General features: G+C 44.1%; 2 protein-coding genes across 3 annotated transcripts in view; one reads left to right on the top strand and one right to left on the bottom strand.

Annotated features, from left to right (window-relative positions):
- Nucleotides 1-5471: 5471 nt before the first annotated feature.
- On the bottom strand, nt 5472-11843 carry ANKRD49 (ankyrin repeat domain 49). Its single transcript, XM_075546467.1, has 3 exons — nt 11768-11843; nt 9470-9801; nt 5472-7827 (listed from the first exon to the last, which is right to left on the bottom strand). The coding sequence occupies exons 2-3, from the start codon at nt 9725-9727 to the stop codon at nt 7366-7368; spliced, it is 720 nt and encodes a 239-aa protein (XP_075402582.1). The 5' UTR covers nt 9728-9801; nt 11768-11843; the 3' UTR covers nt 5472-7365.
- Nucleotides 11844-11935: 92 nt separating this feature from the next.
- The window catches only part of MRE11 (MRE11 double strand break repair nuclease), a 69181-nt gene continuing 60222 nt past the window's right edge, over nt 11936-20894 (top strand). The window contains exons 1-3 of one of the 2 annotated variants that reach the window (XM_075546465.1): nt 11936-12059; nt 13002-13079; nt 15529-15661. In XM_075546465.1, coding sequence (XP_075402580.1) covers nt 13060-13079; nt 15529-15661 — 153 coding nt within the window. In that variant the 5' untranslated portion in view covers nt 11936-12059; nt 13002-13059. Of the gene's footprint in view, nt 12116-13001; nt 13080-15528; nt 15662-20894 lie in introns of both variants that reach the window. The other variant, XM_075546466.1, reaches the window with a different exon arrangement.

Genomic DNA, 20894 nt, shown 5'->3' with positions numbered 1-20894 from the left:
AGATGCTGCATTGGGCACATCTGTTCCAAAAGCCCTCTGTAAAGTTCTAAAAATTTTAAAAATGCAACTTTGACGACCAGGGTGTGCTTGACTCAAGTCATAATCTTTGCAGTTACCTCATATGCATGCAAACGTTGAACAGTGAAAAATGATGATGGAACAATTGTGGATGCATTTTGAAAGGTGATGTTGACAAAGAACATTGAATATACTGCAGAATCCAGTAAGAAGAAGCAAATCAGTCTTAAACAAAGTATAGCCAGATGCCCCTTACAAGTGGGGATGGGGAGATTTCAGCCCATTTTGATTGGACAAGCATCAGGAAAGAACATCCTTATTGGTAGAGCATCAGTGAGAACAAGGGAAGCTCTCAGTAAGATGGCGTTATAACCAGAACCGTGTACTCAACAATCCAGCCATTACGAAGAGGGCATAGGATCTAGTAGCGTTTCAGTGTTATGTGTACAGTTGTCTGACGTCAATGCTCGCTCAAGGACTAACCACATTTGGTCTCCTTCTCTGTTACTTAATGGAGAAGTGCTCCTTGCTGTTGCTGTACAGTCATTTCTGACACACAGTGGCCCTATGTACAACTGATCTAAACATTGCCTGGTCTTTGACCAGCCTCACAGTTGCTCCTATACCTGAGCCAAATGCTGCAGCCACGGTGTCGATCCATCTTGTCAAGGGACTCCCGCATTTTCTCTGCCCCTCTGCTTTACTAAGCATGATGTCATTCTTCAGGGACCGGTCTCTCCTGACATGTGCAAAATATGTGGGACACAGTCTTTGCCATCCTTGCCTTTAGAGAGCATTCTGGCCATACTTCTTCCATGAGAGATTTGTTGGTCCTTTTGTCAGTCCCCGGCACTTTCTACGCTCTTCACTAGCACGATGATTAAAAGTGTTGCTTCCTCGTCCTTAATGCCCACTGTCACATGCATGAGGCGATTGAAGTACCACCGCTTGGGTCAGACGCATTTTAGTTCTCAAAGTAACCTCCTTGCTTTTCAACACTTTAAAGAGGTTGTATGCAAAAGATTTAAATGATCCTTAGCAATAACTCAGTGACAGTGAGTCAAAACTGTGCATATCGAACTGCCCCTCTGGGTTTTTAGGTTCTGGAACTCTGTATGGGAGTAGAAAGCCTCATCTTTTCCCCACTTAGCAGCTGTTGGTTTACGAATTTATGGGTGAGACGGCATTTTCATTACCAATTACTGCTTTCCACAGTGAGTGCATGTTTTTCAGCCCTGCCAGCAGAATATCCCAGTTTTTCCAAACCCCTCCTTGATATACAAAGGGGCTTCAAAATGTTTGTGGAAATACTGAACAGAGAGATAGTGGAATTTTTCCCTGGACATTCTGAAACCCTTTAATATTTCATGTTCTTCATCAGTATTCGATTCAAAGGCACCTATTCTTTGGTCTTCCTTATTCATTGTCCAGCCTTGCAAGTATATCAGACAACTGATAAATTATAAATTATTATTAAGTTCCTATCTTACACCGACCTCGGCCTCCCTTCCCCTGATGTTTTCCCCACCTTCCCCCTACTCTCCTGGCATTGCTGCTCCCATTTCTGTTTGTGAGGGGTTATCTGTCCTGGATTCTGTGTGTCCTGAGCTCTGATCTGTACCTGTGTACGTGCTCCAGCCTAGCCCACAGTGAAAGGCAGGACTGGGGTCATGATAGTGGGGGGTGAGAAAGCCTCACGGAACTGAGGAGTACTGTTTCTTCGGTGCTATACTGCACCCTGGTTAACTCATGCCTTCCTTGTGACCCTTCTGTGAGGGGATGTCCCATTGTCTACAGATGGGCTTTGGGTCTCTGCTCTGACCCCCCTCATTCTCAAAAATGTTTTGTTTGCTTGTGTGGGGTCTCCTGATGCCTGTTACCTGATCCCGTCAATACCTCATGATCTCACAGGCTGGTGTGCTTCTTCCATGTGGGCTTTGTTGCTTCTGAGCTAGATGGCCACTTGCTTAATTTCAAGCCTTTAAGACCCTCGATGCTATATCTTTTGATAGCTGGGCCCCATCAGCTTTCTTCACCGGCATATCAGACAATTGAAAATATCATGGCTTGGGTCAAGTGCACTGTATTCTTCAAAGTGACATCTTTGCTTCTTATTGAACCCTAGTGGTTTGGTTTTGTACATACTTAAAAGTGCGGGGAATCTGATTCTTATATTGCGTCTTTATCTAATTCAGACATTAAAAGCTATCTCTCTATAATCAGGCTACAATTTCTCCATGAATTAATACCTGGGTTTGAGAGGTTTGATAGACACTAGGATTTTTTTTTTAAATGATGGCATTGTGTGTGTGTGTGTGTGTGTGTGTGTGTGTGTGTGTGTGTGAGAGAGAGAGAGAGAGAGAGAGAGAGAGATAACGAGTGCCTCTGCTCTCTTTATGGGAGTAGAAAACTTCATTTTTCTCCCATAGAGTGACATGTAGTTTTAAACTGATGACCTATGGTGAGCAGCCTAACTGGTATGGCTCCCCCAGGGCTCCTAAGGATTCGGGAGATGTAACTAAACATCATAATGAGATACTCGGTCACACTCACTAGGATGAGTAGAATCAAACAGACAGTCACAGGCATTGATGATGAGGACCTGTAGAAACTACAGCTCTTGTGTCTTGCTAGCAGAAGCATCAAATCACATGCAGTATGGGGAACCCAGAGGCAGTTCTTGAAGAGTTAAATATAGAATTACCACGAGGCAGCATTTCTAGGCATAGAGATGTATCAAAAAGAACTGAAAGCATCTGGGGGGCCAGCCACAATCTCAACTATTAAGTGGATAACTGCCCCCCCCTGAAGAATTTATTTCAAAAGATGGCATTGAATCTGCAGCTCTGGGAGAGAAACATATCTGATCGGAGCACACGGGAGCAGATGAAGAGGTAGGAGGAGAGAGTGGTGCACATCCTGGCCCACCAGGCCTTGAGGACGTTGATCCCAATTAGAGCCACCAGTCCACAGAGAGGACATGGCCAGCCCCACTATGAGACATGACGCCCCTCACTGACCCATAGCCCTACAGGGAACAACACTGGAGACACAGTGTGGGAATTGCACCCGATCTGATTCTGCCACTCTGAGACAAAACACAAAGGGGGTGCAACAGAACAGTAAGGGAATGGAGCGGCGAGGTCCCCAGGGAAAGCTGAAGGTAGACTTTGGGGCCAGGGCATGGTGCCCCAACAGACTAGACTGGAAAACACTCCTAAAGGCCAACAAACGATCCTTGAACTAACTAAAAAAGAAAGAAAAAAAAGAACTGAAAACAGAGACACATACTTGCCCACTGGTGTTCGTAGCAATACTCTTCACGATAATCCTAAGGGAGAGACAGCGTAGACGTTCATCAACATGTGGCTTTTCTACATGATGGACAACCATTCACCTATAAGGGGAAATAGAGTTCTGATATATGAGGGGGTGACTCCCCAAAACAGAATTGTGCTGGGCAGAGCATGCATTTTTCCTTGCTAGACAAGCATTGAGGAATTCACTCTGAGTTAGTGCACCCAGTGGCATCGCCTGGGAAGGTTCTCTCTGGTCACAGTGAATTTTTTTTCATAAAAGCAGTTTTGCTCGAACCTTGTTTTTTAGTGATGGCAAATTAAAGAGAACAGCTTGTGGTGGTGAAATTTTGTTTCCTGCTGGGGGAAAAATGCCACAGAAACTGTTGTGATGTTGAACACAGCTTACAAGGATAGTGCTATTGGAAAAACTCGGTGTACGGGTGGTTTTCTCATTTCAAAAAGGTGAAATGTCAATGGATGACAAACCTTGTTCTGGACATCCGTCAACTTTCCGAATGGACAGAAATGTCAACTTGTAGTGCTTTTGGAGTTCGTTCCACCAGGTCAGACTATTAATCAAGATCTCTATTTAGAAGTTCTGAAAAGATAGTGCAAAAGGGTGCAACAAGAGAGGCCTGATTTGTGGCACACAGGGGACTGTTTTTGCCACGACAATGCACCTCCTCACGCAGCCATCTCAGTGCATCAGTTTTTGGCAAAAACCAGCACGCCTCTCTTGCCCCTTATACCTTACTCACCTCTTGCTCCATGTGACTACTTTTTGTTTTTGAGAATGAAAGGACAGCGATGTGACGACATAGAAGAAGTAAAGAAAAAAAAAAGGTGTGTGTGTGTGTGCTGTCAGCATCCAAACAACTGAGTTTGAAAAATGTTTCCAAGAATTTGTCAATTGCAGAATTGACAAATGTATGAATATGAAGTGTAATGGAGAGTACTTTGAAGGTGATGTGATTTTGTAAAAAAAAAAAAATTTTTTATGAAAGAAAAAAAATTTAAATACGTAGCTTTGAAAAAAAATTGTTTTGGGGGTTACCACCTCATACAAAGGGAGAGCTCCTGGTGGAGAGCCTCGAAAATTCAAACAGTAAGAGCGATGTCACCTGAAATGCTGGGAAAGGAACCAATACCATCTGATGGAGTTCCCAGCATGCAAAGCACACCTTCTTGTACTTTTATCATGTATTCCTCACAGTAACACCACACAAAGATCGACATTAGTACCATTTTACAGAAAACTGAGATTTGTCCAGTCACACATTGGTAGCAGTCAGATTTGAACTGGTCTCACACTTGATTGCTCTTCTTCTTAGCCATTGTACTCTGCCTCCAGGTGATATTTCAGATATATTGTGACACTGTTCCAATAAGGTAGTCATAGTGAAGTTGGGGTCACTGAGAACTTGAAATAAGTCTGGTCTGAATTGAGATGTTCTATAAAACACACTGTATTTTGAAGGCAAAGCAAAAAAATTTTTTTTACATAAACTATCAATTTTCTTACGCTTATCACAGTGAAATAGTATTTTGCCTTAAATAATGTATATCATTCATACTAATTCCAGGTTTCTTGTTTTAATACGGCTAAGAGAAAACATGTAAAATTACATGTGGCTCACTCACATGATTATTTCTGGTTAGCATCAATTGATGAAGACCATTCTTCCTAAGTTCCCAGCATTCAAAGTTTGGGGGGTGGGTTTCAGAAGGAAGCTTCCGGGGACTTCAAACACCAATGGAGTCCATGAGTAGTGTAGATGGTTAACACACTCAGCCAATGATAACTAAAATGTGTGAGGTTCAAGTTCACGCAGACACCTCGGAAGCAAGCCCTGGAAAGCCAGGTCTGCAAACTCAGCTGTGGCACCTTCTGGAGTACTCCTCTTACACTCCCGTATGGGGTTGCTTGGAATTGAAATCAACTTGGCAATTGGTTCAAAACATCAATAGGTGCAGTCAATTCTTCTGACTCTTTTGGGTGAAAGAAACAGATATTGATACTCTGAAGCAAAGGGGTCACAAGTCAATCACTGAAGCTCTCTCAAGATGGTTTATTGAGTCACCATACTGGCTCAGTTCATGCATAATCTTCAGCCTGAGGTGATTCAGTTTTGTTCTAATTAAAAGACACACATATTCGATCAAAGAACATCAGTCTTTATTAGTGTGTGTGTTGGGCTACATGGGCTGGTTCAAGATAAACCCTGATGGACACTTAAATATTTCCCTGAAAACGAGGGCAGTTTTGTTTCATTCCCCTAGGGTGTTAGGCCTGGTACTGGGAAGTTGGAAACCACAGGGCTAGGTAGTCAATGAAACTACTGCTAGAGACTGAGAAAACATTAAAATGTCTACTGGGTAAATAAATATACACTAGGGATCCAAGGTAGTGGGCTCAAGCATAGGGACAATTGTCAGGATGGCACAGGACCAGACAGTGTTTCATTCTGTAGTGTGTAGGTTGCTATGGGTTGGGACCGACTCAATGGCACCTAAGAACAACACAGATCAAAAGGAGGAAGCCTGGTGGTGTAGTGAGTTATAAGCTGAGCTGCTAACTGCAAGACCAGCAGTTTCAAGTCACCAGCTGCTCTGCAGAAGACGAAGCTTTCTACTCCCATAGTCAGTCTTGGAAACTCACAGGGGCAGTTCTAGTCTACCCTTAAAAGGTCATTATGAGTAAGAATCAACTCAATAGCAGTGAGTTTGGTTTTGAGTTTTTTGGATCTAAGGAGGGTATACACTGGTAAGAGAATTCATGCCTTTTTGTTGTTCAATAAGACTTATTCTTCAATTTAATGCTTTGAAAACAAAACAAAACAAAAGCCTTAGGTACACTGTGCTTGAATTATTCACTGAGCTGCTAACCAGAAGGTCAGCAGTTCAAAACCACCAGCTGCTCCCCGGGAGCCTTACTACTCCCATAGATGTAGTTTCAGAAACCCACAGGGGCAGGTCTCTGTGCTACAGGGTCTCTATGAGTTGGAAATGGACTCAATGGCAGTGTTACTGCTTTTGTATGGTTTGTATGACCCAGGAAAATCGACCTTTCCTAAAAAGCAAGGGAGCAATATACCAGCAGTACTCTGGTTGGTGCTCAAAGGGCTCATACACTCGGCTGTGAACAGAAAGGGTAGAGGTACAAGTCTACCCAGAGAGGTACACTGGGAAGAAGGCTTGGTGATCCACTTCCCCAAAGAGCATCTCTCAGAAACCTATGGCGTGCAGGTCTATGAACACACCTGGAGTTGCCAGGAGTCGGAGTTGACTTTATGGTGAACGGTGAGGTTAGGTTGCCAAGAGTGAGGTAGAGGTCCACAGGTATGTGTGAATTGTGGCAGCGGGTATTGGGTAACACTCAAGGGTTAAGGAGCAGTTGGGATCAAATACCTCCCTAGGTATTTCTTGTAAATGGTCTATGCTCTAAAAGACAAAGTTGCCTCTGGGGATCTTGAACTGCCTTCTAACTTGTAAGTCCAATCATTCATGTTAAACTTACTGGTGTCAAATGAAAGCACAGTTAGCACCGCGCCAGGGGATTTTAGATCTCACATTAAAAGCAGAGGGACCTCATCCAGGAAAAATGGAATACTCACCGAGGGAAAAGTTTAATAGGGATTTCGCTGGAATATAAAAATACATGCCACTCTACCAAATACCAAAGATCCAAGACGTGGGAGATTTAAAATACCTTTTTCTTGGATCAGCACCAAAAATATCATTTTCTCCTCTGTATAAACTGTTGTGTTTAAATATAGGTAAGTTAAAGTTGTTTCTGATTAAAAACACACAAATGCCATAGAAATCATTAGCGACATAGCCAAACCCCCTCCAAATACCCCTCTCACTCTTCGCTTTTCAAGTTTCTTGACATCCGGGGCAGGCAGTTCAGTTGGAAGGGCATTGGAATGAGTGCCAGTGAATTTTTGGTGCCACCCTTGGGATGTCAATCTTGCATGGCACATTTGAATAGTGTGCATCTCACAGGGAGGCACTGGTATCTAGAGACTTGTGGAAATGCCTACAAGTGTTAACACTGAGGCTGGGAATTTGTGCAGGCATCCACAATTTCAAAGAGGTAGTGGTAGGTACTGGTCCTCCTGGCGATATCAAATGCAGTTTCATCCAAGCTGTTTCTCAGACTGGGTTTGATGTAACGGTTCATCAGGAGGAGCTCCAGAGTGTCTTTGCTGTCTCTGTTCCCTGCAGCAAGATGTAAGGGGGTCAAGCGACCCTTTGTCTGCGCATTGATGTCGGCGTCGTGCTGGAGCAAGAGAGAAGCCACTCTGGTGTTATTCCACTTACAGGCACTGTGCAGCGGCGTCCAGCCATCCACAGTCACTGCGTGCACGTCCGCCCCTTGTGCGACCAGCTCACGGACAACGTCCAGGTGCCCGCTGTACGCTGCTCGGTGCAGTGGGGTATACTCGTCTTCGTCCCGCGTGTTCACCCGTGTGGCCTTTTCGGAAAGGAGTCGCTGCACTGTAGTTAGCTGAGAAGAGAAAGAACAGCTTAAAAAACAAACAAGACCCCACTTCAACCACAACAGGCAGCTAGATAATGCTGTCTAGTGGTAACTTCACATGACTAGCTGCAATGAAAAGCTACTTGTTAGAAGACGACTTGCAAATAAAAGCAATTTTAGATCTTTGGTGCAGGGTGGGGGGGGGGAGGGTCGCAGGGGAGAGAGCAACTGACTTAAGAATCAACATGTCAATTTACCTTAGTTTATCATTTCTAAGACTATGTCTCTGAATATTAGGTCTGATCAAGGTTTACTGCACAGAACCTCTTATCTCAGGTCAACGATATAGGCTATACCTGACATTTTATAGTTCACCTGTGATTATGATTATCATACCAATACTCAGTGCAAAAAAACTTTAAAAAAAACCCTTCTTTTATCAGAATAATGGTGAAAGGAAATAATCTTAGGGATTAAGGAGCTCAATTTCTTCTAATTTAGACCTTAGAATCATGCTTTTTCGGGAGAGATTTTCATCTTGGTTTATGGCCGAAGGGTGGGTTACAGGGTCCTCTTGCTAGTTATCCAAGTGTCAGAAATGCATGTGTGTATCACACAAGCATGGAGGACCTTAGCAGACTAAGGTAGAAATGGTCACGTGAAGAAGAGACTTTTGACGTTAATATTACCTGGATGACCCCGGACAAGAAGAGAGTCCTTAATTTCCATTTCTTAATTTGTAAAGGGGAAGGAAGAATAGCTGTTATAGGGCTGCATGAGGATTCGATCAAACAGTGTAGTCAAGCACCTCATGTAATTAGTAATGAATGTTAGCTCCCATCCTCTCTTTACTAAATGATACGTGGCTCCAGGGTGATCTCAATGATTTGATAGGATGATTTAGCGATTTAGATGATTGCACTCTATCTTTATAATTACTCTTATCTAAAATAGGCAATATTGCACTTTCTGGCTCAGTAAGTTTTTAGGTACACAGTCTCACTTGATTCCTACAAACCTGGGCTCTTTTCTTATCTGTGCTTTCAGTTCCTGTAGTGAAGCTCAGTGCCAAGATGTTAGACAAGGACTTAGTGTGATAAAATCCTGCTCCGCCTCACTTCTTCATCCATATCACGTCTACTGCAGCATATTAGTATAATTCTAGTTTATGATGAGCTATTGTTCATCCCTCCTGTGCCTAACCTCAACTATATTTTATCATAGGCATATATGCATGAGGGGGGTTTAAAAAAGCTTGTGAGGAAAATCCACAAGTTTTTCGAAGCTCCCTCATATTGGATAAAAAAGACCAACTCACTGCCATTGAGTTGATTCTGACTTACAGTGACCCAATAGGACAGGGTAGAACTGCTCTTATGGGTTTCCAAGACTATAACTGCTTTTGGTTTTGTTTTATGGGAGAAGAAAGCCTTGTATTTTTCATATATAGGGTTTGGTGACTTGGGCCTCCATGGAGTGGGGATGTATGCTCCACAGATAAGGAGGGTTTGGAGAGCATACTGAAATAGGCACTCTTAAAGAGAGAAAAATAGAAATTGAGAGGTGGGAAGGTCTACCCAAAGTTCTACACCAAATAGAAGTGGATCTTCTGGCTCCAAACCCAATGCTTTCCTCTACGATGTGATTATTTCCTTCTTTAACTTTTTACCCGATTTTGTTCAGCAGCCCAAAGCAGCAGTGCACTCGGATCGTTCTCCAGTTTTTTTTCTTGCAATTGATACCACTCTTCCGTTTTTTCATCTTGCTCCTCGTCCTCTTCAGAATGGCTGCCCCAGAGACTTTGGGTTCCGGTAGGAATCAGGTGTCTGTGCGTTTCCAGCAACTCCAGTTGATTAAACTGCTCAGAGAAGTCCAGGGAATTCTCTGGGTCAGGGTGCTCATCATTATTTACTTGGTCTTTCTCCATTTTTACTGTTATCCTAAATAGAACGCATTTCTTCTAGGAATAAGTCACGCAAACTTTATTTTATTCACCCAGATCTGAAAACATAAACACAAAAACAATTAACAAAACAGTAATTGAGGCTTTATACATAACATAGGGAACAACTTTTTCTCCTGTGGAACAGTTGGTGAGTTGGAACTGCTGACCTTGTGGTACCGGACCAACCTGTAACCTACTTCATCTCACCACGGCTCTTTAAAACGCCAAACCTACTGCCACTAAGTTGATTGTGACCCACAGCAACCCTATCTAGGGTTTCTGAGACTGTAGAGCTACGTTACAGGAGCATAAAGTCTCGTCTTTTTCCCACTGAGTGGCTGGCAGGTTGGAATCATCAACCTTGCAGTTAGCAGGGCATTGCTTCCTCCACAGCAGCACACAGGAAGGTCTGATTAACCGAGTTCCTTGGCTTCTCAAAGGACTCCCTAATCTCTTCCTTGGCTGTCATAGTAATTTATAAGCCACTATCAGCTCAGAAAGTTACAAAGCATATTGAAATTTAACCAACTAAAGAAAATAACTAAGAGATATTAAAAAAAATCTGTTTCTTCAAATTCCCAACTCTATTTTGAGTCCTCCAGGTGTTTCTTAAATCAAAACTTTTTACACATTCTTAAATGTGCAGCTCTATATAAAACAATGTACAGAATTCCCTCAGCTGATTTCATTCCCAAAGTTAAACTGAGGTGCATCTCACGTTTTCAGGGTTTTAAAGAAACCTACCAAGACTCTAATCTGATATTACACCATCACGAACACACAGGGCGTGTTTCTTAAAGGACCCACTTCATTTTGAGGTCTAAACGGTTTGTGTCTGCTCCTTACAACTGGGGTGGGACATACACCTCATTTTACAGATGAAGGTGCTGCGGCTCCCGTAGATTAAAACAACTTGCCCTCTAACAAGAACCCTTTAATGGAAATGAAGTCAGATCTTCTCATTCAAACAATGCACGCATACATGCACATTGTTTTTTACATGACCTCTTCACGGTGTTGAAAATCAATGAGGTTATTGAGACTTCTGCGTGCCTGACCCAAGCCACGGAATTTTCAGTTCCCTCATAAGCATGTGGAAGTTGAGAGGAAGGCCGAATTAAAACTGATGCATTTGAATCATGGTGCTGGCGAAGAATAGTCAAAGCGCCACGAACTGCCAAAAGATCAATTCTGTCCCAGGAGAAGTACAGCCAGAATGCTCCTTAGAAGCAAGGATGGCGAGGCGGCTTCTTACATACTTTGGACCTGTTGCCAAGACACACCACCGGTCGCTGGGTAAGGACATCATGCTTCGACGGACAGTGAAAAAGAGGAAGGCGCCCTACATGATGGATTAATATAGTGACTGCAAAATGGGCTCAAACACGAAAAATTGTGAGGACGGTGCAGGACCGGGCTGCGTGTCGTTCTGCTGTTCGCAGGCCATCTATGAGTCTTAATCGACCCGATGGCACCTAACAACAACAACATTATTTTTCTGCTCTCAAGCAGAGAATACGGATATGCTGCACCCATGGATCCAGTGACCTACAAGAAGGGAAAATGCCAATTCCGACTCAAAGCGATCCTATAGGGCAGGGTGAAACCGCCCTTAGTTGTTTCTGAGACTGGAACGATGCGAGTAGCAAGCCTCGTTTTGCCCTCGCAGAGAGGCTGGTGGTTTTACGCGGCTGACCTTGTGGTTAGCAGCCCAAGGTGTAACCACTAAGCCACCCGGGCCCCCACTGTGCCAGGGAAGGGGACATACAGGCCTGCAAGCGAGAGGGTAGGAAAGCGCTGCCACTGGCGAGGGACGGGCTGCTGTCTCTCCCCGGCCTGTGCCACTCGCCGGCCGTCCCCGAGACGGCAAAGAGCAGAGGAGAAGCTGTTGGCGCCCTGCCTGGGGCCCACGCTGCTGCCTGGCCAGCAGGGCTCGGTTAGGACCGACCCGCGCGCCTTCTCTGGGGTCCGAGTTCTGCACGAGAGGGCAGAAAGGGGGCGAAGACTGGAAAGCAGACCCACCTCACCGAGGAGAAATCGCCGCCGCGAACCTCGCTTCCGGGATTCATCCTGACGCCTGCTCAGGATTGGCTCCGGCACGGAGGCGTGGCCTCGCTGCTCATTGCCCCGCCCCTTTTTGAGTCGACAGCCTATGAGAGTCTGGGACGACGTGATAGGCTTACGTAATTAGTAAGGTATCGCGAGAAAAAGAGTTAGGTTTCTCTCGCGCCGAATTCAGGTGTCTCGCCCAGCAGATGCAAACTCGGGCGGGCGGAGCGGCGTTTCCTATCTGGAGTTGGACGGCTTTTCCCGGGTAAAGGACTGCCTGGCGCCCCGAGAGGGAGGCGCTCTGGAGAGTGCCGGTGTGGGGTAAATGCGGAGTCTTAACCATCTCATCTGCAAGCCTTCCGGGCAAGATCCCAGAGGGCAGCAGACTTTTGGGGGTGCGGTGGGGGGAGGGCAGGGACTGGGCCGGGCTTGCGGGGGTCCGGGAGGCTCCGCAGTTCTGACGCCTGGAAACGGAGGCTCGCCGTGGGGCCACCTTGAGGCTTGGGGTCTCGAAGGAAGCGGAGACGCGAGATGCGGAGGCGTTGTTTCGCGGCGACTGCCGCTTCGCAACTATTTTGAACATGTTTGGTTTTCCTGCTGGAGTCTTGCAGCCCGTGTGGCATGCAGCTGGTTGTTATCTGTGTGCCTGGATGTTCCTGTGCGGACCACGTGTTGAATTCTGCCGTGTGTGGACATTAGCTCTCAACCTGGACCCTTCTCTTTGCTCTGAACCCCCTCATGACTTATAAATCTTAATGTCGAGTAAGGAGATGTCTGCATTCATGCCACAGAGTAGCTTCTGCACACTATTTAAGATTCTGTGCACTTGCAGAGCTGTGAGTGTGCTAAATCAGAAGCACTGTACGTGACCCTGTGCCCATTCATTTAACACACATTTTAAAAGTTTGCCATAAGGGCCAGGAAGATATTAGTTAAGTTTATTCATAATAGTGAGTCGAATGGCACTGGGGATGATGATATGGTCTATTCTTAGCTCCTAGCAATAAAAGCACAGGTGAGAAAATGAGATTCTAGTCCAGAATTACCAGTCCGCTTGCTAAGAACTCTTTTCCCTGTAAAACTTAAACCATGTTGGTTAAATATGTGCCGTCTTTTGCTTCTGATACAGTTGCTAATGTTCGGAGTGTAATAATTCCATTTTTGAAATTGTCTAAGCTAAAGTAAGTTTTCTGATATTTTATCACAGGACCCAGAGGTGCCGGGAGAAGGAACCTGGTGTGTGAGGAACCCGGTTGAACATAAAAATGAGTCCTGCAGATGCACTGTAAGCATTTTTCCCTTCTAGAATCATTGTTGCTTTAGGCTTCCGAACGCTTTAGCTATGACATCATGAGAAAACTTTAATAAAATTGCCCATCCAATATAAAAACTTGCCCATGAACAAGGTGTCAGTTGGCCAAAAGAATGCTTAAGAATGTGTGAAAATTCGTATCCCGTGTTTGAAAGGTGTTGGATAGTTGCCAACTGAGGTTCTGCGGTACTTTGATAAGTGCCGTGGGGTAAAAAGGAGCCAATGGCACAGCATAGTGGATTAGCAAGTTTGGCAGTTGAAACCCAGCAGCCTCTCGGGGAAAGATGAGGCTCTCAGTTCCAGTCAACATTTAGTTTTGGAAACCCTAAGGAGCAGTTCAGCCCTGTCCTTTATGGCCTCTTCGAACTGAAATGGACTCAACAGTAGTGGGTTAGGTAGGGGTAGTGTGTAAGTTTATTTTTTTAAGTTTCATTTTAAAAATGGAAGCCATAAATGTGGAACTTTTCATCATGAAGTCGTCTGATTAACCTTGGAATTCCATTTAAGCAAGAGTTTTCGAGGAATAAACTGCTCTAGTATTGAATCAACTGAATGTGTATTTGTGTATGATGGAAATGGAAAGGCTGTCCTTTTCCTGGAGAAGTTTTAGACTTGGATTCATCCGCCCTGATTCCAATACCTTGGTCAGTACAAGGCATGTGACCTTGGCCTCACCCGCAGTTCCCTGAGCCTTATCTCAATGTTTTCATTTGTATAATGGAATAATATTGTCTCTCACTTTAGTATTTTGAGGTTTAAGTGACAGAAATCATGTGAAAGTACTTGGAATTTTGGAAGCATGGGTGGTAACATCATCTGCAACATAATGCTGGCCTTCCTGTGTGTACAATTCTGACTCCGGATAAAATTTTTGAGGTTTTTGCAGAGTTTCTGAAGAGAACTCTTTACTGCAAAGGTCTTTTTAATGTAAAAGATCTGAATTCGGTACATGAAAACTTTTCACACTATTGTGGTTCAATGGCAGTAGGCTGTATTTTAACCTTGGGTTTTATTTAGCCTTGTACTTATCACTAGTTGTGTGATAACTCGGTTCATGTCTCTGTATTGGGCCCTGGTGTCACAGTGGGTTAAGCTTTGAGCTGCTAACTGCAAGGGTTCAACCCACTAGCTGCTCCAAGGTAGAAAGATGTGGAAGACAGCTTGCTTCTGGAAAAAGTCACAGCCGTGGAAACCGTAAGGGCAGTTCTGCTCTGCCCTGTAGCTTGATTTGATTTGACAGTGGGTGTGGATTAGTCTTATTTTTCAGAGATTATACCTTTCTCTTTACACGTGGGAGTTGAGATAAGATCTTAGATTCAAACACATTATAAAGGATTAAATGTTACTTTAAGCTTAATTTTTTATTTATGCTTCTCACAAAAAGTATCTTGGAATATTAAGAACTCGTGACTGTCCAATCTAGGCTCACTCAAGGTGACAGTCTCGGACAGGGTAGAACTGCCCCATAGGGTTTCCAAGGCTGTGCGTCTCCAGGGAAGCAGACTGCCACATCTTTCTCGTGGGGAGCGAGCAGCTGGTGGGTTCCACCAGCCAATGTTTCAGTTACTGCCAAGCTCTGAAACACACTGCCAGGCCTCTTGATTCAAATTGGATGGTAAGCAGTTGTTACATGGCTAAATTTATTAATGAAAACTGATGGTTGTCTAGACAGCGGTTTAAAGCAAATGTCTCCGAGGGCCTGAGTGCAGGTTACTAGCATATTAGTATAAAATCTACTTATAAAGTTAGAAAAATGGCTTTTAAATTGACCATGTTGTTTTCTGGGAAAGGGAAAGATGATAAATAGTTGAGAGAGAGGCCCGGTTGCAGAACAGAACAAGAAACTCTTCAGGCCCAGGTTGCAAAGGCGCGGTTGCAGAACAGAACAAGAAACTCTTCAGGTCCAGGCTGCATTGTTGCCTCTAGTTGTCTTCTGTCCAGTTCTGACGCTTGTCCATAATGGAAGTATAAAATGGGTTATAGCAAGGTTGCACAATTTTGAAGCAGTTACAAATTAAGAGACTATGAATGGTTTTGGATGCGTGTCAGTGTTGAGTTAGACTCACTGCCATTGAGGTGATGCCGACTCTTGGCTTCTCTGTAGGACTGGGTAGAATTGTTTCCTGTGAACTGCTGAGCCTATCAGTCTTTACCGAAATAGAAAGCCCACTCTTTCTCCCTCAGAGCGCTTGGTGGTTGCAGACTGAGGAACTTGCAGTTAGCCATCCAATGAGTAACTGAGTGATAGGCAACTTATGTACTTACAGACCTATTGCACGCTGTAAATTTTCAGATCAAGTTTTACAAGCTATAAAAATGGTTTTGCTCTTTAACTACTCTGACTTTACCTTAGCAATGTAGGTCTCAATTTGCTGGGGCATCCTTTCAATGAATCATTTTGAAACCCTTTTTTTTAATACAGAGATGATGAAAATACATTTAAGATCTTGGTTGCAACGGACATTCACCTTGGATATATGGAGAAGGATGCAGTCAGAGCAAATGATACATTTGTAACGCTTGATGAAATTTTAAGACTTGCCCAGGAAAATGAGGTGAGCTTAGTGTACATTTTTGCAGTTTCTACTTCATTCCCCTACTCATCAGCTTTCCTTCTTAAAGTTACAGGTTTGTTTTAAAGTCTCGGGTGCTCACGTTTCCTGTTTAAATGTCAGTATACTAGATGCCTACAGTAGACTTCATGTGCTTTTGTACCGTTTAATTCAGGCAGGTCATTGGATTGCGAAGCCTGTTAAAATTCACAACTACAAGGACTGAATCAAGAAATCATTGCTCTGAAACCATGAACACCTGTATTTTACACACACACACACACACACACGAAGCTAGTGTTCCTCGCCATGCCCTCCATTTAGGTCTTTATGTTTCGGAAGGTGGTATTTCCATCTCTCTACTTCTTCTCCAAAAGAGGACTTGGATTTTGTCCACAGCAGTTTAGGCATCCATGAAAGACTCAAACGGTGTGCCTTTTCAAGGTCGTTGAGTTTGGGGAACAGAAAGAAGCCTGAAGGGATAAGATCAAGGCTGTAGGGTGCTGGGGTGAAGTTTCCCAATTGAATTCTCAGAGGCCAGCCCCTGGGACCCCTCAAGAGCAAGCAGGTGCATTGTCATGATGGAAAGCAAATCCTTCCTGGCTTTTTATTCACCAAGGCAGTTGTCAGTGTTCCTAACATTTCTCCACAGTGAGCTCCCAGGACACTGCTGTCCCCTTCAAGAAAATCTGCCAAGCTTCCCACTATATAATTCCCCCAAATAATGGCCACCATCGTTTAACCGATCTCTCTCTGCCTTGCATTTAACCGGCCTGGCAGATCCCCTTGGAAGCCACTGTTGATTGGACTTCCTTTTTTGGAAGGTACACTAATGAGACTAAGACAAGGGAATTACTCAGCTTGTCTGTAGCCATCTACGGATTGCAGAGCCATGTGTCGCTACATTTTGCTTGGGATAGACCCATACATGTAAGAACTGGAACCCCAGCAGCGATACTTTTTGACTGAACCTTGTTTTTATGAACTGTTTATTGTGATCCTGTGGAGTTTTATTAAGTTGTAAAGATGAGTGTCATTTCAGCTCAGAGCTTATATAGCAGCCAGTATGTGTGATATGACAGTACCCAGGAATCTGCAATGCAAGATCATAGGTGATTCATTATAAACATTATTATCTTGAGGGGCCTTGGTGACCAGATTTTAACATTGGTAAAGCGGGACACCATTGATAAAACTCATATCCTGGCAAAATAGCCAAATGTTAGCTGAAAACCATATACCCTAGCTTGTCGTGTATTCTTTCCAAAAATCGGGACTTTTTTAAAACGCCGCAGGACACAGGAAAAATTGTTAAAAATCGGACGTCTACCCAACCCATAACTACTATGTCTCTTCTACCCCCAAGGGCCGTCCTTGGTGGTAGAAGAGACATAGTAGTTATGGGTTGGGCTGCTAACCACAAGGTCAGCAGTTTAACATAACTAGCTGCCCCATGAGAGAAAGACAAGGCTTTCTCTTCCCGTCAAGAGTTAGTCTTAGAAACCCACCAGAGCAGATCTACTCTGCTCGACAGGGTCGTTATGAGTCGGAACCAGCTCAGTGGCAGTGAGTTTGCGTGGAAGAGACCCAACTTAGAAGGGAATAAGAAGAGAACTCAGTCCCCAGTGATGTGGTGCTCGGAGGCATTGATGTAGAGCCTACTCCTCAGCTCCAGTGAGGAGTATGTCCGACTGAGAAGCCATTTACATCTACAGGCTAGCGTTCTGGGTCCAGGAGTTCGGCCGTCCCTTCAGGCCATCTCCCCGTGAGCGACTTTTGCACCTTGATCTTTTAAGGACCGTCTAGTTGAAGAGCAACCCAGAAAGCACCTTCGAGGAGATCACTTGTTCCTTGGGTTTGTTTAGAAAAGTTTCTCTGTGCAGCCACTTTTCAGGAGCACAATTCCCAAGTCCTAACGATAGTGTATGGCAGGTCCTCTTTACACCCTGCATATGGTCTGAGCCTGTCTCCTGAGAGATGCACAAAACCAGGACACAGGTAACCCGTTTTCACCGTCCGCTCTTCACAGAACCGTCCCCGTTATGTTGCTACCAGATTCCAGTCATCTCTACTCACAGTCAATATACTGTGTCCACAAAGTCTTTTTAAAGTAGTTCTATGGGCCTGTATGTCACATTGTCAGTTTAATCATTCAAAAAGATTGTTTGTGCAGTCACCACCACACTCAGTTTCATAACATTTCCTTACTAGTTCCTCATTTCCCTCCAACCCCCCCCCCCCCTATGCTCCTAAGTCATTATTAATCCAGTTACTGTCTCCGTAGATCCACCTACCCTGGGTTTCATATACAGAAAACCACACAAAACAAAACCAGGAAGTAAACAAACCCCCAAAGCAATGATTAGACAAAACATAGAAAAATCTCAATTGAAAAGTAGAAAATATTAAAAATGGAAACAACTTAAAAACTTCAAAAAAGGAGAACCATTGTTAAGGTATTAACTACCTCTGCCCTCGATGGACTTTACAATGCTGTCTTTCTGACAGTGAGGCTACTCACATCCCTCGACTGGTCAGACGATGGTCGCTGGAGACTTGCTCCACGTGGGGACCCTGCTAAGAGATCTCGGGTTTTCACTGCCATCCACGATCTTCTGCAAACTTGGTATTCACAAGTTAAGCACTGATACCACTCCTCCCTTTGGATTTGGATTTTATTATTTGCAATTCTTGGATCACACAGGCTAGTGTGCTTCTTCCATGTGAACTTGGTTGACGCCTCATTAGATGGCTGCTTGTTTGAAGAAAAGCCTTTAAGACCCCAACACTATTTCTGATAGCTGGGCACCATCTAGTTTCTTTACCACACTTTGATATAATACCTATATCTTCAGTGATCTCTTCATCAGGGTGAACACCGAGTAGGGCCATGTCTTAAGAACTACTTATCATTAAGATTGAGGTTAGAATTAAGCATGAGCCTAAAACCCAAACACATTTTAAAAATCATTATATTAGGGGCTCATACAACTCTTATCACAATCCATACATATATCAATGATGTAAAGCACATTTGTACATTCATTGCCCTCATCATTCTCAAAACATTTGCTCTCCACTTAACCCCCTAGCATTAGGTCCTCATTTTTTCCCCTCCCTCCCATTTCCCCTCCTCCCTTATGCACCCTTGATAATTTATAAATTATTATTTTGTCATATCTTACCCTGTCCCACATCTCCCTTCACCCACTTTTCTGTTGTCCACCCCCCAGGGAGGAAGTCACATGTAGATCCCTGTAATTGGTTCCCCCTTTCCAACCCACCCTCCCTCTACCCTCCCAGTATCACCACTCACACCACTGGTCCTGAGGGGATCATCTGTCCTGCATTCCCTGCGTTTCCAGTTCCTATCTACCAGTGTACATCCTCTGGTCTAGCCAGACTTGCAAGATAGAATTCGGATCATGATAGTGGTGAGGGAGGAACCATTTAGGACCTAGAGGAAAGTTGTATGTTTCATCTTTGCTACATCACACCCTGACTGGCTAGTCTCCTCCCCAAACCCTTCTGTAAGGAGAAGTCCAGTGGCCTACAAATGGGCTTTGGGTCTCCACTCTGTACTCCCCCTTCATTCACAATGATAGGATTTTTTGTTCTGATGATGCCTGATACCTGATCCCTTGGACACCACATGATCGCACAGGCTGGTGTGCTTCTTCCTTGTGGGCTTTGTTGCTTCTGAGCTAGATGGCCGCTCATTTACCTTCAAGCCTTTAAGACCCCCGACACTATATCTTTTGATAGCCAGGCACCATCATCTTTCTTTGCCACATTTGCTTATGCACCCATTTGTTTTCAACGATCGTATCATGGAGATGAGCACACAGTGATAATGATTTTTTGTTCTTTGATGCGTGGGATAACTGATCATTCGGCACCTTGTTATCACACAGGCTGGTGTGCTTCCATGTGGCTTTGTTGCTTCTGAGCTAGATGGCCGCTTGTTTACCTTCAAGCCTTTAAGACCCCAGACACTGTATCTTTTGATAGCCGAGCACCATCAGCTTTCTTCACCATATTTGCGTATTCACCCGCTTTGTCTTCAGCTGTTGTGTCGGGAAGGTGAGCATTATAGAATGCCAATTTAATAAAAGAAAGTATTCTTGCATTGTGGGAGTACTTGAGTGGAAGCCCAATGTCCTTCTGCTACCTTAATACTAAACATATAAATATGTGCACATAGATCTATTTCCCCATCTTCATACATAAATGTATTTGCATATGTACATGTCTTTATCTAGATCTCTATAAATGCTCTCTACCTCCCAGCATTTTCCTCTATTTCCTTTGACTTCCCTCCTGTCCCACTATCATGCTCAGTCCCCACCAGGGTTTCAGCAATACCTCTTGGTTATATTACCCTTGATCATGCCCAACCTGGCCTCCCACACCCTCCTCACCACTGATTTGGATCACTTGTTCCCTTGTCCCTGGGTTTGTTAACACCACTACATTTCCTCCCAAGTCCCCCTGTCCCATGTGCCCCCAGGAACTGTCGGTCCCATTGTTTTCTCCAGATTGTTCATCTAACCTATCTTATTTAGACAGACCCGCGGAGATAATAACATGCACAAAAACAAGACAGAGCAAAACCAAGCAACAAAACAACAACAGACCAATGACAAAAAACAAAACACAACAAGAAAGGAAAGCTTGTAGTTAGTCCAAGGACTGGTTGTTGGCCTTTAGGGGTGTTTACCAGTCCAGTCTGTTGGGACAGCACGCCCTGGCCCCAAAGTCCACCCTCAGCATTCCCTGGGACCTCGCCGCTCCCTCCATTCCCTTGCTGTTCTGTTGCACTCTTTAGTGTTTTGCCTCGGTGTGGTGGGATCAGATCGGGTGCAATTCCCACACTATCTCTGGTGTTGTCGCCAAATCCAATCATATTTATGGTTTGTACATGTCTCTGGTTCACTTTCGACACATTATCATTTTATGGTAGAGAACATCATAAATCATCCCTGGGGGGACATAATTCCATTGATACTATCATTAATTTATCCAGTGGTATAGGATTTAAAATGCTGTTGAGAAAAGGGAGTTATAAAAGTATAGGTCAGTTCCACACTGCAGTACATGAATTATTAACTTGTGCAGATTAGACTCGTAAGTGACTAGCCGCATTTACACGAACAATAGGGGTCGGTGATAGGGCAAATTTGGAATAATATTCCTTCACAGAAACAGAACCATGTGTAGATTAATACACGTCATA

This window comes from Tenrec ecaudatus, chromosome 4 (genome assembly GCF_050624435.1).
Source record: "Tenrec ecaudatus isolate mTenEca1 chromosome 4, mTenEca1.hap1, whole genome shotgun sequence".
NCBI lineage: Eukaryota > Metazoa > Chordata > Mammalia > Afrosoricida > Tenrecidae > Tenrec > Tenrec ecaudatus.
This window is presented reverse-complemented; position numbering and strand designations above follow the sequence as displayed.